The 17,783-nt window shown below is 57.8% G+C and overlaps 1 protein-coding gene across 1 annotated transcript; it reads right to left on the reverse strand.

The window, feature by feature from the left end:
• Positions 1-761: 761 nt before the first annotated feature.
• LOC306805979 (phosphatidylinositol 3-kinase regulatory subunit alpha-like) lies at positions 762-17,618 on the reverse strand (the record flags this gene model as incomplete). Its single annotated transcript, XM_079314323.1, has 7 exons — positions 17,497-17,618; positions 16,349-16,930; positions 12,740-12,835; positions 12,461-12,538; positions 4,272-4,403; positions 1,274-1,475; positions 762-963 (listed from the first exon to the last, which is right to left on the reverse strand). The coding sequence occupies exons 2-7, from the start codon at positions 16,662-16,664 to the stop codon at positions 762-764; spliced, it is 1,026 nt and encodes a 341-aa protein (XP_079170449.1). The 5' UTR covers positions 16,665-16,930; positions 17,497-17,618.
• Positions 17,619-17,783: the final 165 nt, after the last annotated feature.

Here is a 17,783-nt window from a genome sequence, read left to right on the forward strand (position 1 = left end):
GAGCACCCTCTCCCTCCCATGTACATCCTTGCTTGCATGGACCAGCTGACCCCCTCCTTGGGGTGCTGCAGAGAGCACAGGGAGCATGTGCTTCAGTTTTGGACACTGATGGGATCACAAGCTGCCACCCAGCAAGAGGGACATGGCAAGAGAAGGTGGCCAGCAGAGCAAAAGAGCGAGGAGATGCTGGAGACAAGCACTGGTGTTGGCAATGAAAGGGGCAGGACTGTAACCCTGGGGGTGAGGCTCATTAACACCTGCAGAAAAAGCCACTCTCCTGACTGCTGTCCATGCATGGAGAGAGGGGGGCAAGTGCCTGTCCTCATCCCCACCCTGGGGATGCCCTGTGGGGGAAGCAGCAGTGGATGCAGCATGATTCTGCACACATAGGGTCTAAATGCTAGTCAAAAATCATAAACCCTGATAGGATCCTGTAGCAAGTACCATCCTGCTATTTTATAGTGGTGCTGCTATTTTTTTCCTCCCAGATTATATCCAGATCCACACTCTCTGAAACAAGCTGCGCACAAGCCCACCACCAAGAGCCCCCAGCTCATACCAAGCCCCCAGAATGGGGGAGCAGAACTTGTTTGCATCACAAACCCAGAGACCAGAGAGCAATTACACAGACATGGAGCCAGAAAACAGCTGCAAACATTCAGAGGGACTGCAAAGAAATGTCCCCAAATCAGTGTCACTGAGAAAGGAGAGAAGGAAATGCAACAGGATGCCAGCACAGCCTGGGCACTGCCACAGGGGCATCAGCACCTTCTCTTCACTGCACCAGCCACTGAAACTGTCCCATGACTTGCTACTGTCACTGCTCTGAATGTCACATCTACTGTCCCCCCTCTGCCACCAGCCAGACATCTCTTACCAGGAGCTGTCAGCAGCTCTGCAGCCTCACTGGCCATGATGAAGGACTCGAGGATCCTTGCACGGAGCTCAGGGCCTCCCTCGGTGCTGAGAAGAGGAGGAGAGGTGTGTGAGGACACCAGCAGTTCCACCTCCCTGGAAACCCCCAATTCCCTGGAGCAGCAGCCAGCTACCCCAGTGGATCTGCTGTGGGGCCGAGGCAATGCTGTGTGTGCATCACGCCTGCTCACTTTGGGAATGGGTGCCATGTCTGAGCACCACAGCTGGAATGGCAGCTTCCAGATGTGGCCTCCCCCTTTGGAGAACCCCGTGCCTGGGACACCGGTGGGCTGTCATAGAGCAAAGCCAGCTTGGTTGGGTCAGCCTGGGCAGCGTCCCGTGCACGGCAGGGACTCACCTGGCTGCTGCAGGGCGCAGGAGCAGCTCCCCGAAGAGCTCCCCGAGCAGCCGGGCGGAGGGGCGGCTGCGCTGCCCGCCCTGGCACAGGCGGCAGAAGTGGCGGCCGAGCTGCCGCAGGAGCAGTGCCTGTGCCTGTGGCAGGGCTGGGGGGGCCAGCAGGGCTCTGGCTCGCTGGCCACACTCCTCCAGGCCTGGGGTCTCTGCAGGAAGAAAATTTGGTCAGTTTGGGAGATCAGGGGCATCCCCACGCCTCTCATGGGAGTCCAGCACCTACCAGCACATGAGCTGTGACAGTTCTCTGCTCCCCACAGGGACCCAAAGCAACCTGACCTCAGCCTCTCCCACCACTATTTCTTTGCAGCCCATCCCTTCCCAGACAGGCCATGGGACTCGTGGATATCCCAGGGTCTGCAGAGATGATTTCTTTAGGGTCTTTCTGGGGTTTGCCTGCCCCATTTACCCACTCACACCACCTCAGAGTAGGTTGTCAGTTGCCTTTAGCACATTCCCCCTGACAGCACATCCAGGGAGGGAGCTCAGAGGGCTGAGCTGCTCACCTGGTAGGGACTGAATCTCAAAATCCCTCACTGATGCTCAAATGGAGAACAGTGAGAGCCCTGCCCTGGTGCACAGCAGAGCCACTATGCCCTGGTGCACAGTAAAGGCAGAACAAAGCAGAGGTGGGAAAATGGGCACCAGCTGGAGGATGTGCTGAATTTAAAGGCTCAGCCCTCCTCTGCAGAAACAGTGAGCTGGGAGGGAAAAGGGCTTTTGGGAAGAAAAAATAATGTGCACTTGGGCTGCAGGTGGGGTTGCAGTGAGCCCCCTGCACCATGGTATCACACCCCATGAAACACGGCACAGGGGCTGGGGTGCAGCTGCCTCCAGTGATACTGGAATTGCCCATATGAATAAAATCAGGCATTTAATGGCCTTGCACATCACGGAGCTGCTGCCAGAACCACTGTCACGGATGCCCTGAGCAGCCCACAGCCCACGAGTTCCCACCACGTCCCCAATGCCCTCTGGCAGCTTTGGCCAGGGCTCCCTGGTCTTGTGAGTGGTGAGCTCAGTGCCCTGGGACTGCCATGCTGCTCCAGGCACAGGAAACAGCCACTCTCCGGCATCCTCCACTCCTGCCTCATCCCAGCCCTTTTATCTGCTGGGGACAGGGCAGTCCCCAGGGCTGGGTTGCTCTCAGCCAGCTTCAAAGCCCAGCTCGGCCAGGGGCTGACTCAGCTCCCCGCAGCTCTTTGCACCAGGACTGAGGCTTGGCCAATGCCCAGCCAGCTTCTGACATCCATCCTTGGAGCCAGGGTGCACCAGAGCTGGAGGAGCAGGGGTCTGGAATCCCCTCCAAAGCAGGTCTGCAGCCCAGCTGTGCTGGCAATGGGGCGTTGGTGAGCCCTTGTACCCAACAAACTGCTCCTGAGAGATGTTTAGCTTTGCTCCAGGCTTCCCCTGCCGCAATACCTGCTTTTTTTTGCACCTTTGTGCACTTAGAAGAACCTGCAGGAGAAGTCTCATAGCCAAAGGGAATTTGGGGATGTTTTCCCCTTCCTTGGGAAGGTGGTCATTTTGCTGCTTTCCCAGCTCTCAGCCTCAAGCAGGGCAGAGGAGCCTTGCAGGGCAGGCTGCCAAAACCCAGCACCAGATCCTCAAAGACTTATATTTTAATTTTTTTCTTTTAAGCCCCAGAGAAATCCTCTTCCCATTGGTTTCTCCACCGTTCTGCCCCCTCCTCCTCCTGCCCCTGTTGTGCCAGGAGCAGAGCCCGCTGCAGCACAGGCTGCAGGGAAAGGCGCTTCCCTTTGAAGTTGCTTAACGAGGCAACCCAGCTAATTGCTTCCTAATTGCGTTTTTATCCTTGGAAGGGAGGCAGCCTTTGATTTCTCCTCTGACGGGTGAGGGGAAGGCAGCTTCTCTGTGCCACCAGCCCCGGGGGTATTTCTTCTGGCTCTGTGTCTCATGGCAGGGCAGGGAGGATGGGCTGTGAGTTATCCCTCACCTTCTCCCTGCATCCCTTCTGCCTCACTGGAAGCACAAAGAGCCCGTGGCCTTTTTCCATCAGGACATGGTAGGAAAAGGCCAACCTGCTCTGGCCACGGGTGATCTTTTAGTGCCTCTTAAGGCAGCCAAGAATATGATCTGCCCAAGCACTAATCTGGCTTAGGAAGGGGAGGTGATGCTCAGGGATGGGAGCACTGACAGTGAGATGAGAGCTGCTGTGGAAGGGGAAGAAATCCTGGTTTCACAGGCAGCAGGAGGTTCAGATCCTGTTGAATGCAGTGGGCAAGTGTTTTCTGAGTGCCTGGTGATGCCCACAGTCCCTCAGGCTGGGAGGGTTGAATGGCTCTATGAGGACTCACTTGAAATGAGTTTTGGACCAGGCTCACTGTTAGGATGGACTGTGGGCTCACCTGACCTCGGTATGGGCCCTGCTCAGTTTATTTGAAAAGAAATCAAATAAAATCAAAACCTTGATGGTCTCATACATTTGCACAGAGCCTCAAAAGCTTGCAGGGATCTAAAGGCACTTCCTAATGGCACTAAGCTGAAAAAGCTGAGTATTTTTTTGTGCCCATATAAAGCCAGGAGTTAATGAGATTACAGGAAAAAATTCCCAGGCAGCAGAGCCAAAATATTATAATAACGCTTTCTTCTGGGACCAGCATCACCCAGCCTTGGCAGCTGTCTGTTGTGGCAGGCAGCACCTACTCCTCTGGGCACTGCAGAGGGAGAAGACATAGCTATGGTGGGGGAAAAGCAACCCCCTGGATCTCCATTCTTTCCAGAGCATCTCCCAAATGCTGCCATGCTGCTCTGGCACAGGTGATGTTCCCATGGCCCATCTCAGAATCTGCCCTGAGTGCAGCATTGGGCAGCGGATGGGGTCAGAGCCACCCTGGAGATACTGTGAAGCCTTTCCAGGGGCTTCCCAAAGTTTCTCCAGCCCCACAGAGGTCCCAGGTATGGGGGAGCCCACGTGTGCTTACCTTGAGCCATGTGGACCAAGTCACTGTAGAGAGCTGGAGGGATGAGGGGCGTGGGGAGCTCCTGCAGGTACCACTTGAGGGCATCTGCCAGGGTCTGTGCCTCGTACAGGTCCATGTCCACAGCTGAGGCATCTGCAGGGGACACACAGAGGGAACCCTGAGCCTGTGCTTCTTCCCCTCTGGCACAGAGTTCAGAGCTCTTCCATCCCTGTGAGCCTTCCTCCAGACATGGGGGCTGATTTCTTTGCCCCTCTCCCCAGTGGGGCAGGGGCATTCCCCAGTGCATGATTTCACTGCCACCACTCCCCCAGCAAATATTCCTGTCCCAATTTCCACTGACCCTGAGTTCCACGTGCCCAGGGAGAGCACGAGGCAGCATCTCTGCTTCGAGTAAAGTGTACATCCAGTGCATGGGACAGGGAATCTCACCATCCCACTGGGGTGCCACTGCAGGATAGGACCCATGGGAAGAACTGAGCAACTGCCCCAGGAACCTTCCAGTTTTCAGGGTCATGTGCCAACCCCAGCTCAGCAGGAACTGCTTGGAAAATGCATCCATGGAATGGGGTTATGGTTCCCAGGCAGTTCAAGTTGCTAAAGGCCTGTGTGACCCCCAGTGATCCTGAAATGCTGTGAATGTGCCCCAATTGGCACCACTTTTCCCAGCCCTGAGAGGTGGCTGTCCTGGGGAGGTGGTGAAGGATGCTCCAGGAATGGGGGGAAGCCTCAGGGGCTCTGAGACCACACAGCCTGGGCTCAGGGGCTCAGGGGCTCAGGGATCCTGGGGTCAGGACAGAAGCAATGCTAGGAACAGAAATGTCCCATGGTCTGTCAGGAGATCGAGGGTGGGAGGTCTGAGCCCCATGGCCAAGCCAGCACAGGGACATTGCTTCACCATGGTCCAGGGGGAAGAAGCCTTTCAGCATCCTTTGGTATTGCCTCATGTGTTTGTCTTGGAGGTCTCCCATCCTGGCTGGGCTGGGTGGTGGCTGTCTGGAGGGTGATGGTGCCTTTTGCAAAGATCTGAAGGTTTCAAAATCTGGCTTTGCTTCAAACTGGATCCAAATGCAATGTTTTGAAATTCTCCTTGTTAGAGAATTTGGAGGGTGAGGGGTACAGGATGTTGGGAATCATAAAAATTATAAACATATTTGAGATGGTTTGAAATGGTTAATTTAAAAAAAGAAAATAAAATCTGTCATTTTCTTAAAGATATTGTGTCAGGCCCCAGATGGCCTGGAATGACACGGAAGGCTGTGGCCTTGCCCCACTCTGAGCCCCCTTCCACTCTCCTTGCTGGGTGTTTACCCCCAGATGCAGCTTCACTGAAATTTGGGCCATTTTGGGAGATGCTCCATCTCCCAGCCCAGTATTTTCCAGCAGAAAATGCTGTGAGTCTCCAACCTCTCCAGCTGTGCTTCCTTCTGGGGCAATAAACCCAAAATGCTCTTTCCTAGGACAAGGCTTTAGAAGCACACATTCGGCAGGGCTGGGATGGGAACAGCTGGGAAAAGCTGTTTTTGAGCACCTTGACCTTGATCTGCTCTCGTTGGAGTGTCCCTGCTGTGGCCCAGGCAGCCTGGGAGCCTGCTGCCTGCGTGGGAACAGCAAGCTGCAGTGGGTCCCTGATGGCCAGTGCCTTCCATTTGGCTCCCAGACGGAGGGAAAACAGATTGGCCAATGCCCACAGCAAAGCCTTTAACCCAGCCATTGGAGACGCTACCTCATGGTCAGGAGCAAGCACCCGGCTGGGAACTGTGTCCTGAGGCAGCCTGGGGACAGCTGGGACAGATGCCACCCCTCTGGGGTAGGCAGCCATCCAGCATGGCCAAACGTGACCCAGGGCAAACAGGGTGATGCCTTTCTAGCACCCCACAAAGTCACAGCCTCGTCCCGTGGACCACTCTGCCCTTGGCACCCTCGAGGTGGGCAGGGCTGTGCCAGCTGCACCCTGGCCCCATTCTGGTCCCTGCTCATGCTCCCATCTCCCAGCCACACTTGTGGACCTTCTGGGCTGGCCAGAAGGTTTATTTCTGACAGGGTCTGTGGGAGTATGACAGTCAGTTCCCCATTTTTGCTAGCACTTGCCCTGGAGATGTGAGCTGGCTGGTTGTCTTGAGCTGGGCAGGTGGAGGAGAGTAGGGTCAGGGATCCCACAAGATGCTCTTGATCATCCCACAACACCAGTTTTTGGCTGAATGCTCACAGTGCATGGCCAAACCCCACGGACGCTGCTGTGGGGGTCTCAGGGTCTCACTGCATTGCAGAGAGCTTTTCCCATCAGTGGAATGCACCGAGCAAACCCCAAAGCCCTACGAGGGTTTCTGCAGAGACCTGTCACTCGCCTTAAGGGCGCTGGCACGGATTGAGGAGAGCAGCCACAAGCTGCTCCTGCCCGGAGAAGGGGCCGCTGCCGGGCGCTGGCCCCAGGCGAGCAGCCCCGGGCTCCACCGTGGCCTAATTAGCTTGTTTGCCTCGTTAGGCATGAGCCTGGGGGGGTGTTCAAAGGGAAGGCTCAGGCGGTTTCAAAGCGAGATTGAAAAACATCTTTACACCCAGAGAGAGGCGTGATGGGGAGACCAGGGGGATTCACACCGCGCTGACAGGGACTGATTGCTGACAGCACCGTTCTCCGTGGCACGATAGCTAGAAGGAGCCATTAGCCTGTTCCCATCCTCCTGGAAGTGCAGCAGCATCCTCCTGCCTCAGGAGCTGCCTGGTGAGCTGGGCTCCCCATCCCTGAGAGCACAACTGGGGGATGCTCCGAGCTGCTCCCCAGCAGCGGCTGGTCGGGGAAGGGTTAACCCCGGAGCCTTCCCAGACAATTACCACCGGCCTGACCCCACGGATGCTGCTCTCTTCTTATCTGAGGGAGATGATAACCAGCTATAAGAAGTTAATGAAGCTGCAGGATGAGTCAATGCTCTCCTGCTGCTCTCCAGATGTTCCCATCCTTTCCCCAGGGGAATGATGGAGGAATGACGGAGGGATTCCATCTGCCTGCCATAAATAGAAGGAAAATACCCCAAAACCCCAACCTCGACCCCATACCAAACCCTCCAACACACAACCTGCTTGCTGACCTGCTGGCAGAGCACAGGCATGTGGGGACCAGTGGTGACCATGCCTTGCCCATGGAGGGGTGAAAAGCAGGAATAAATTTGGAACTGGGGAGAGGCTGTGTGGGATGACCACTGGCCCAGAGGGAAAGACCCTCAGCCTCCTCTCACTGGGATTCCAGAGCCCACATCCCAGCGGAGGCAGAAAGGTGCTGGAGCTTTGGGCTGAGTCAGGCTGGGCAGGAAACTCCAGGAGCTCTCCCGCAGCTGCAGCCAGCCGGGGAGGCGTGAGTAAGCCCCGAGTTTCGGTAAACGGGAGGATGTTTAGCCAGGAGGGGCTGCGGGGAAGCGGGGGTTGTTTTGAAGGAGAGGCTTGAGCGGCTCCTGGCAACCAGCTGTCCCTGCATGTGGCCACAGGTGACGGCTGCTCGCACTCCCCTGAGCAGCTGTGGGTGACAGAGCCCAACAGCCTAAGCTGGACCTAAGCTGGACCTAAGCTGGACCGAGCCCTGCTGCAGTGAGATGCTCTCAGGTGTGTGGTCCCTGTGACAGAGAGACACCCAAACCAACCTGGGGCTGACTGAAACACCGTCTTGGGAGTTCCCCTACCCCTTCCAGACCTTTTAATTTTAGTTGTCAGTGGGTGCTAGAGAGATTGCTGTCTGGTTGTAGGGGTTGTGTGCTCCCATCCACACATGTGCAGACCAAGCATTCAGACTCATCTCACAGTGACGGTTTACTGGGAAACTGTGCACCAAACCGGGCAATATTTCCCAGCTTTGACTCAGCATCACTGCAACATGTCCCAGCCAGCCTGCTGGTACCTTGTGCTGGGCACTTGGCAGCTGCCAGGACACCCCCTGCCTATGCACAGGAGCTCCTGCCAGCCCCAAACATTCTCCCAACTGTACCCTGGGCTTGCACTCAGCCGGGGTAGGGCTGCTGGGATCCCCTTTGAGGGTGCCCACTGAGACTGCCTTCCCCCACCTCATCTTCCCTAAGGCAATCCCCCTCCTCAGTTTTCCCAGCAGCTATGGGAGGGGATGGCAAAAACTCACCCCCAGTTCTCCCTGATGGGTCTGGCAGGGATGTCTCTGCTGCTGCCGTTTATTTACCCTTCTTTCATCACCACCAAATATAAGAGATGAGCTCATGCCTCTCGCCAGGCTCTGACGACACGGGGTTTATTTCCACTGCAGGTATAAATAAAAAGCAGTGCCGCAGGCACCGGGGCGCCTCACGCTCGGCAGGAAAGTCATCCTGGTGGAATGAGCTTGGCCAGGGGAAAGCAGAGCCCTGGGGGTTCTCCGATCCCCTGTGGCATCCCAGAGATGAGGATGAGGATGGGGATGGGGATGGGAATGCGACCGTGGTGATGGGGGAGCGGTGTGAGGCTCCCCAAGCCGCTCCTCACTCCCCCGACCCTTTCTGCCTAGCAGCAGCTCCTGGCAGCCCCAGTGAAGCCCCGGGACCCACCAGTGCTCGCTAATCCCCACCGAGAGCTGACCTAATTCCCGGGCACGTGAGCGTGTCTCCAGGCAGACTGCTCCGCCCGGGATGGGAGCGCACGGAGGATGGCAGCGCAGCCGGCACGCCCGGAGACACCGGCTCCAATCCGCCTCTCCCTGCTCCCGGCACCGAGCGCTGCGCTCCTGACAACAGCCGAGCCGCTTCCCATTGCTGCGCTTGTATCTGGGAAGGGTCTCCGTGTTTACGTCTGCGGCTGAGCTGCCGAGCCCCGATCGGAGCGGGGCTTATCCAAAGTGCGGCGATGGTTTCAATGCTTCGCTGCCATCCCGGCAGGGCTCAGTCGCACCTGAGCCATAGGGAGCACGCACGGATCTCTGGGGTGAACACCCTGCAAGATCCCCGTGCACTGTCCCACACCAGGGAGGAGGGATAAGGATGCAGACCTTCCCTGCTCAGCGGCAAAGCACTGCCCGGGATGACACACAGGACTTCGCAGCCATTCCCAACCCAAACCTTCCCCAGCTCGGGTCCCTCAGGTCTGAAGGGCTCCAGCACCCACCAGCCCACCCACAGCTCTGCTGCTATCACCCCGAGAATGTCCCAGGCTCCCAGCAGCAGCCGCGGGAAGGCTGCCTGCCATGTCCCGGGCACAGAGGAGGATGGACAGAACCCTGAGCAAACTTAGGGGGGAGAAGACATCAGGTCCGGGCACTGAAGGGGCTCATACACCTGATATCCCCAGGCACTGTGGACTTAGTGGTGATTTGCCCCATCCCTTGTGCTCCAAACAGCCCCTGAGCTGCACACAGAGGACAGCAGGAGTGCTGGAAACTCTTGGGGTCAGAATGTGGCCCCACACCTCATAAATACCCCAGGGCATGAAGCAGCCCCATCCAGGCACTTCAGGGAGTGTTGGGGGCAGCAGGGTGAAACTCTGCTCTGTTCCTCTTTTTCAGCCCATACTCTTTTCCTGACACTGCAGCAGGGCTCCTGACTGGCTGATCACCTCCCCCCAGCCCCCTGTGAAGCTGCAGCTTTTCTTTAAGTCCCTTTTTGGTGCCACCATGTGACTGTGACTCTCATGTTCAGTGATGCTGCATGCCCCCCTCGCCTCTCTTAATTGTTCTTGCGCCATCCATCATGGAAATACCAATTTTGGCACACAGGCTCTAGATAGCAGTCAGATGCCACCAACCTGCAGAATGTCACCAGTGCCAGGATGAGGACAGGCTCAGCTCAGACTGTAGAGCCACATGGAGCCACTCTGTCCAATGCTGCCATGAGGATGGGAAACCTTCATCCCAAACCTGGCTGTTGTTCGGCTCAAGAACTGCCAAGAGGGCAGATCCCACTCAGTAAGGGCTCTAAAAGGGCCAGGGGTAGGGAAAGGATTCAATCAGCACAACTCAGACGAGTTCCTGCACTGCCAGCCCTGGGAACAGAGTGCCCATGGGCTCCAAGGGACAGCCTGGGCTGCTCTGCCCTGCTTTGTTTCCCAAGGTCCTTCTCTTTCTTCCCACTGGAAGTTCAGATTCTCTTTCAGTGCAGAAAACATGCTGAGTTCTCCGCTGGGGCTAGAAAACCAACATCTGAACTTTTCCAGCCCTTGCTCCCTTTCCCTTGCACTCTCTAGCAGTTCTCCTGCCCCCACTGCCAAACACCAGTGCAATTTGTGTATTCACAGGGAAGCTGAAACCCCCGTTGGGAACTCAGCTTTGTCCCCAGCTGAGACATGGTTTGATTCCAGTGGCCACCAACCCTGGCTCCAATTTCTCCCCATTCCCTCAGATGAAACTTGACTTTTGCAGTCAGGCAGAGATGACATGCTGGAGGGGCAAACCCCCAGGAGCACAGTGGGGAGGGAAATGTGACTCTTGCCTCTGTCTTCTCACACATGGGGAGAGCAAACTCCAACATTCTGGCAGGGCAGTTTTATCCCACCAAATCCAATGAGAGGACTTGTATGGGAGACAAAGCAGAGATGCTCTCTGCCCTCCCCAGCCTAACATGGGCTCCAGCAGGGTTCTGGGGAAGCACCACTGGGTCTGTGCTCTGCAGTAGGAGCAGGCTGCCACACTAGGCCTCTGCTGGGATGCTTGACTCCAGCAGGAATATCATCCTGTTGCAGACCATCCCTCTGGCATGGCTGAGTATCGGCCCCTTCAGATGAGAGTTAAAAAGTGTGAGACTTGTCCTACCCCCTCCAGCTCTGAGAGCTCTGGCTTTGCCCAGCTCAGTGCTGCTGAGCACCTGGGGCAGTCCCCTGAGCTGCCCAATTAAGGATTTCGGTCCCAGAGCAGATGTGGGCTTGGGAGTATCAAGTCTCCCAGGGCTGCTGGTGATTTTTAAGGGCTTTCAACTGTTTTGAAAACCACGATGGCATTTCTCTGACTAGTGCTGGGCCCTGCTGTGGGAGATGGACAGATCTGGACAGACCCACAATGCCCAGAGCTCTGGCCAAGCCAGTGGGGTTTGCCCCTGGGCTGGGAGAATCTCCCAAGGCTGAGCAGGATTTGGGCAGTAAGTGCTGTGGTGCTGCTCTGTGGGGAGCCCTGGACCTTCCTGGGATGCTGCACCAGCTGCATGGGAAGAATGGAGGACCCATAACTCCTGTGTGCTTGGAAAACAAAACATCCTTCTCACGCTGGTACTGCTGTCCATGCCCAGCCCCGGCACCTGGGGATGGCTCTTGGATGCCTTCACCTCAGCCCGTAAATCTGGCCCGGGGTACAAGGCTGTGAAGAACAGCACTCTGCTCCGGGTTTCTCAGCCCACAGCTGGGGTGGTGGGGTGCCCCCAGCCCCATCGCCTCCGCGGGAGCACAGCCCTCTTCGGGCAGCGGGGATGGAGCATCCCTGAGAGCTCCAGCTCTCCTCTCCTGCATCCCTCCTTCCCCGCCCGGCGGGACTCGGCTCCCGGTGCGCGGGAAGCGATGAGGTCATGGTGCTTAATATAGCGATTTCATCACAGCCCTTCTCCCCAGCAACACCGCCCGGCTCCCGCCGCCCCCCGGCCGGGCTGCGGCGGGCTGCGGGGCCAGCCCGGGGCCGTGCGGGTCCGCCCGTGCCTGGTGTCACAGTGCCGCCCTCTGGCACCGCGGCCGCGGGATGGGGATGCTCCGTGCACCCCCCACCCCCCAAAAACCCACATTTGAGCGGCACGCTGCATCCACCGCGTACCGCCCGCCCCCCGCCGTGTACCATCCTATCCCAGCCGTGGATTTAGAAGCAGGTTTGGGGAAATTATTTTTCCCCTTCCCCCCGCCCACGCTGCTCATGCCCCTAAGTCCTGCAAACAGCTTCCCATTATTGTAAATAATAAGCTTTCCCTTTCCTCTTTCTTTTTCACAATCTGCAAGAGCCTTTCTCCCTGCCCTGCTTCTCAGATACAAACCCTAAAGATTTAAAACCCCAAGTATTTTTCTCCCGCACCCCCACCAAAAGAAGATTCTACCGAAGCGCCCCTGCTCTGCACCTGCATCACTTTTATCTGCATCACACGGGGAGAAGGGGGGGGGGTCCGCGTGCAGGCAGAGCCTCACCGAGCTGGGATTAGGGCTGCGATGATGCTGGTGCCGTAACCCCTCCCTGCCAGGGCAGCATCACCTCCACAGCCCCTTATCTGCGGGGAGCACGGGGAGGGTGCGGCTCTGGGACTCACCAGCCAGAAGCGCCTGTTTCAGCTCAGCATCCCCCAGCACGCCGGGCCCGGACCTGTAGAGCACCTCGCTGTCGAGCCCTGGGCACAGACGGGACAGAGGGTTAGTGCTGAGCCCACCTCCTGCCCCCGACCCTGGGGAGCGGGCAGGGATGGGAGCGCCGCGCTGCCCACGGGCACTGGGAGCAGGGGAGAGGTCGGGCTCTGGCGATGCCCTCGGGGAGCTGGGAGCGGGTGGATGTGCGTGCACCCCGCTCTGCCCTGTGCCCTCCTTCTCCGTACCTTGTTTTTCCAGCGCCTCGATGAGCCTGGCCACGGTGGGCAGCGCCTGCTCGGGGAGGGCGGGGTGCTCGGTGAGCTCTGCCTGCCCGGCGAGTCCTGTGGTGAAAAGAAGAGGAGAAGGGATTTGGAAATTCCTGCCTGCAGGAATTCCACTTTCCTCAGCTGCCCCAGGACAGAATCAAGCTGCTGCTTCGGCACAGCCACGACCAGCACTTTGGGTCATGCATGTCTAATTCTGGAGCAGTTCTGCCTTTATTTTATCCTCTTTTTGCAGTAAGAGTCGCCGTTGGGGGCTCAGCTGCTTGCTGAGATGCAAAGACCTGCTCAGGCATGTGCCCTGTCCGTGGGGAGCATCCCATCCAAGAGATCCTCTAAACCAAAACCCCTTCCCCACCTCTCTTTCCATGGCCCCTCTCATTACCCACAGCCCACAGTGATACAGGGCAGGACCTGCAGACCCTTTAGTGGCCTTGAGACCCCCAGAAAGGCAGGGGCAGGGGGCTGGCAGGGGCTGCAGCACACCAGGGCTGTGTGTGACTGCTGCAGAATGGACAGCATGTGAAAAGGCTAAAAAAATATATATACAAGATGGACTTTGGGCAGGGCCATGCTGCCTTCAGTCTTTTGCAAAAAACACAACCTGGCTGCAACAGGTAGATCCAGGCTCTGGTGCTCACTGTGGTGATGCTCTGGTGCTCCCTGGAGAACAGATAAGGGTGCAAACCTGCCACTTGTGGGTGGCTGATCCAGTCCCCAGGCATGGCCAAACCCCCAAGCACAGCAAGGGGGTCCCTCTGCTACCCAGTGAGGGTGTGTTGGTGCCTTGGATGGGAACAGGGAAGATTTCAGGATTAAAAGCAAAAGACGTCTTTGAAAGCTCATGCAAAAATGTCCCCACTGCATGAGTGGTTTTGTAATTAGGGAAACTGGGCTTTTCCTTCAAATCAATGGCTTGGGGAAAAGGTGGTGACTGGAAAAAAAAAAAAAAAAAAGAAAAAAAAAAGAACTTTCTCCTTGCTGGTAATGTCAGGAATGGCCCCACGCTGTGCCAGGCTAGACCCAGCATCCTGATGCCCCACTCAACTCCAGCCCCAGGGGAAGTGTAGGTGATGCCTCATGGCACTGGTGCTGCCCAGGACACCAGATCAGGCCAAAACAGCCAGCAAGGTCTTGGAAGGCCCCTGGGACTCAGATGTGCTGCAGAGCCATTTTCAGGATGTTATTTAATTAAAGAAAGGGCCATTCCTCCCTGCAGAGGCAGCCCTGGCTCGAAGGCATGGCTGGGACATGCAGGGTCTGTCATTCAGGGCTTCCTCCATGCCCTGGCCAGCTCAGGGTCCCTGTGTGGCATCAGGGATCAGTGAGAAATGAGGGCACTCAGGGGTGGGGGGGTATGTTGCTGTCACAGAAATATAAATTAGAGCTTTTTTTAACAGAAAACATCCCTCAAGCCTCCATCTGGAAGTGGAATCCGTACTGGAAGAATTAAAAAAAGCCAACAAATCAAACAAAAAAAAAACCACAAACCAAAAAAACACAAACCAAAACAAAAGTACCTTCTCTTCCAAGAGGATGTTGGAGATTTTGACTCGAAAGGGAACCCTGTGAGCTGGGAGGTTTGGGTTTAAACTGACACAAAATGGCACACACTGCTCCTGTGCTGCAGAAGCCGTGGCTGTGGGACAGAATATCCCCTGCTGAGGTGCCTGCACACTCGGGAATCACTCCATGGAGGGCACCCCATGGCACAGCACCCAGTGTCCCCCTGGACAGCAGGGCTGGACACCCGGCCATGGCTAGACCACGTCCTGCAGAGAGCAGTACCCTCCCAAACCTACCCTAAAACCTGGCTTTAGGGCTTTTTTTTCCTCCTAAAAACTGTGGATTTTACATTATTTAAGATTTTGTTATCCTTTCACCGGAGTGCATGCAGGGCTGGGGTGCCTACACTGAGACCTTCCAGGTGGGCCAGGCTCTCCAGCCAGGATGTGCTTCCTGCTGAGGACATTCCTTGATTTGTAGGGAATCTCCACATCCTCAGCACCTGTGGGCAGGGGTCCCTGGGCACATCTCCCTTGGAGAGGAGCCCGTGGCACCCTCTGAGTGAGGGGCAGCAAAGGCAGAAACAAGAAGGGGCTTCACCTTCCCTGGTGAGCAGGGCTGGAGAGCTGCTCCTGTCTGACCCCAAATCTCCACACAGCACTGAGTTCTCCAGGGCTCTGCCTGCTGAACAGACAGAGGGCTCACCACTGAGCTGGACTGGGCAGGGGGCTCAAGCCCCTGGTCTGGCAGGATAAACAGCCCCAAAAAGTGGCCTCCACCCTCCTGCAAAGCCAGCGCGCAGCTGCTCCCGGAGCCTGCCCGTGCTGCTGGGATTGCGGCTGCCTTGGCGCACTGGCTGGGGAGGAGCACCTGCATTTGGGGAGGGGAGCTGGGGGGGCACTATCCTTCCCAAGAGCCTGTGGGGTTGCACATCAGGAGCTGCATGGCAGCCCCACACATGGACATGGATGGTGCTGTGCTCAGCCCAGGAGCCAGGTGTCCCCACCTCAAACCACGGTGACAAGGGGGTCCTGAACCGTGTTTTGGAGGGAGACAGGCTCCTTACCAGTGAGTGCACTCTAAACCCAGACCAAGGCACATCCAAGGCAGCCCAGACACCACGGGGGCTGCTCCTCTGGTTACCACTGGTCCCAAAATGGGTGAGGAGTGTGTGTGAGGTGCCAGACCAGCAGCTGGGCAGGTTTTCCTGATGCTCTCCCAGCCCAGGCCAGACAGGCAGCCATTTCTGATCCATGCATCCCAGAGCAGGAGAGCACCATAGCTTTCACTGGCGTCACCTGGATGTGCCTGGTTGAAAAGGGGGGATTCTTACTTTGGTTTATTTTTTTTTTAGCTCTTGCACATTGTGCTACTGCTGAGAAATCCCTCCCAGCCCCAGTGCTCTTGGCTACGGTGAGTGGCGAGGGCAGAGCCGGCTGCACAAGCTCGGCAGATCCAGAGAAACGGCCGAGGCCCCTGTGCCAGGAGGGGTCCTGCCAAGTGTCCCCCCAGGGCTGTGCTGCATCCCCAGGGACAGAGGAGCCCCCCAGGGACTGACCACACTGCTTGCCAAGACTGTCCCCTGTCCCAGCTTGCACAAAGTGACAGTGAGGCTGGGAGCTGGCCGAGGGCCAGCGCTCGCCCGGGCACTGAGAGCAGCCTGAATCAGGTGCCGCAGTGGTGGGGAGAGGAGCACTTGGAAAAAAGGTCCCTGGGGACCACCATGGGGCTTTCTGCTCCTCTCTGAGGGGCCAAAGGGGCCTTGAATCTTCTCGGGTGCTCTCATGGATGTGCATCCCCTTGGACACCCCATGCCAGCACAGCAGCCAGCCTGGGATGCCGGTGAGGAGCAATCCCTGCAGCATGTTTGCCTGGGGGGTGGCGACACTCTGGGCATTCCCTGCCTCTCCTGAGGCTGCCTCCATACACCGGGTCAGATAATTCCCAGAACAATTTTTTTTCTGGGGCTGGATCCCCATCCCGAGCGTGATTTTTCCCTCGTCACTTGCAAGCATCCACCCGTCTCCACACCGCCCGGGGCTCCCGGCTCGCTGTCCCCACACTCACCCCAGGGCGCGGGGGTCCCGGCGGGCGGCAGGGGCAGGGGCCGCGGCCGGGCCTTGCTGGCCGTGCTGGCGATGCGGGCTGGACCCAGGTACTCCACGTAGGTGCCGGGGAAGTCTCCGCGCTCCTTGGTGCGCTCGTTGACGCCGTGCAGCCAGCCCTGGGGGTTGCGCTCGTCGCCGTCCTTGTAGTTGGGGCTGCTGAGCAGCGCGGCCCTGCTGACCGTCAGCACATCCCCGGGGCACAGCGCCAGGTCCTCCTCCCGGTCCTTGTGGTACTCGTAGAGGGCCCGGTACTGCAGCCCGTCCGACGAGGCCATGGCTGGGTCACAGCCCGGCCAGTCCGGCCTTGGGCACTGCGGGCTTGGGAAACCTCAGCGCTGGAAAATCTGCGAGATGGAGAGCGGCTCCTGACCCTCCAACCCCGAAATTGCTGTGGAGCCACACCAGCGCCTGGTTGGCCCAGGTGTGGCTGGGGAGCTGCTTCTTCACCGGGGCAAACGGAGGGCAGCGAGCGAGGCTGATGGGGTAGAGGGGACAATCGCGGGGTCCTCTAGCCCGGCCTCATCCAGGGGACATCCCTGCTCTGCCGGAGAGAAAGGCAGCGCGTTAGTGACCGAAGCTCTGCCCTGACCTCGCCGTCGTGCCCGTGCCCATCGCAGCCTCCCGGCAGCCCCGCTCGGCTCCTGCTTCCCGGGGAGCCCCGCCAGCAGGGCCCGGCCACCGCACGCAGGGAAAGTACCGGCAAGAGTCTGAAAGTAGGGCAAGAGATCACGCCACGGGTTTTTAAAATAGACATATGTGCTGAGAAACCTCCTGCCGCACGCAGCTCCCCTCCGGCAGCTCCAGCCTGGCATTGCTGCACGGAGCTGGCAAATGAAGATGTAGGTTTTTCATGTGGGTTTGGTTTTGGGTTTTTTCCTTTTTTTTAAATGTTTTTTTTTAAATTTTTTTTTTTGGTGCATTTTTATGTATTCCTCCAAGAGTGACATCATCCCTAGGGGGAAAGACTGTGCTGCTGCCGACCCACTGTCCCCCAGCTTCCAGCAGGACCCCGTGCAGGAGGGATGGAGGGATGATGAGCAGCAGCCGCCTGTCTGTCCATCCATCCACCCGCCTCCCAGAGCCCTCCCGCCGCCCCTCCAGCCTTACCGGACGCGGTGGCTCCGCCGGCGGGAGCGCAGAGCGGGAGCGGAGCGGAGCCGGCTCCCGGCCCCGCCGAGCCGCGCTCCGGCGGTGATGTCAGCGTCCCTCCTCCTCCTCCTCCTCCTCCTGCTCGGTAGCCGGGCGGCCCCCCCTCCGCAGCGCGTCGGGGGGCGGGGGGCACCCGACTACCGAGCGGGAGGAGGGAGAATTGTAGGAGTAGGTGGATGACTTCATTCCCAGATGCAGCAGCATCTCTGCTCCCAAATTGCATCCTCTGTAGGATGGAGATCGCC

This window comes from Erithacus rubecula (assembly GCF_903797595.1).
Source record: "Erithacus rubecula genome assembly, chromosome: 10".
Lineage (NCBI taxonomy): Eukaryota > Metazoa > Chordata > Aves > Passeriformes > Muscicapidae > Erithacus > Erithacus rubecula.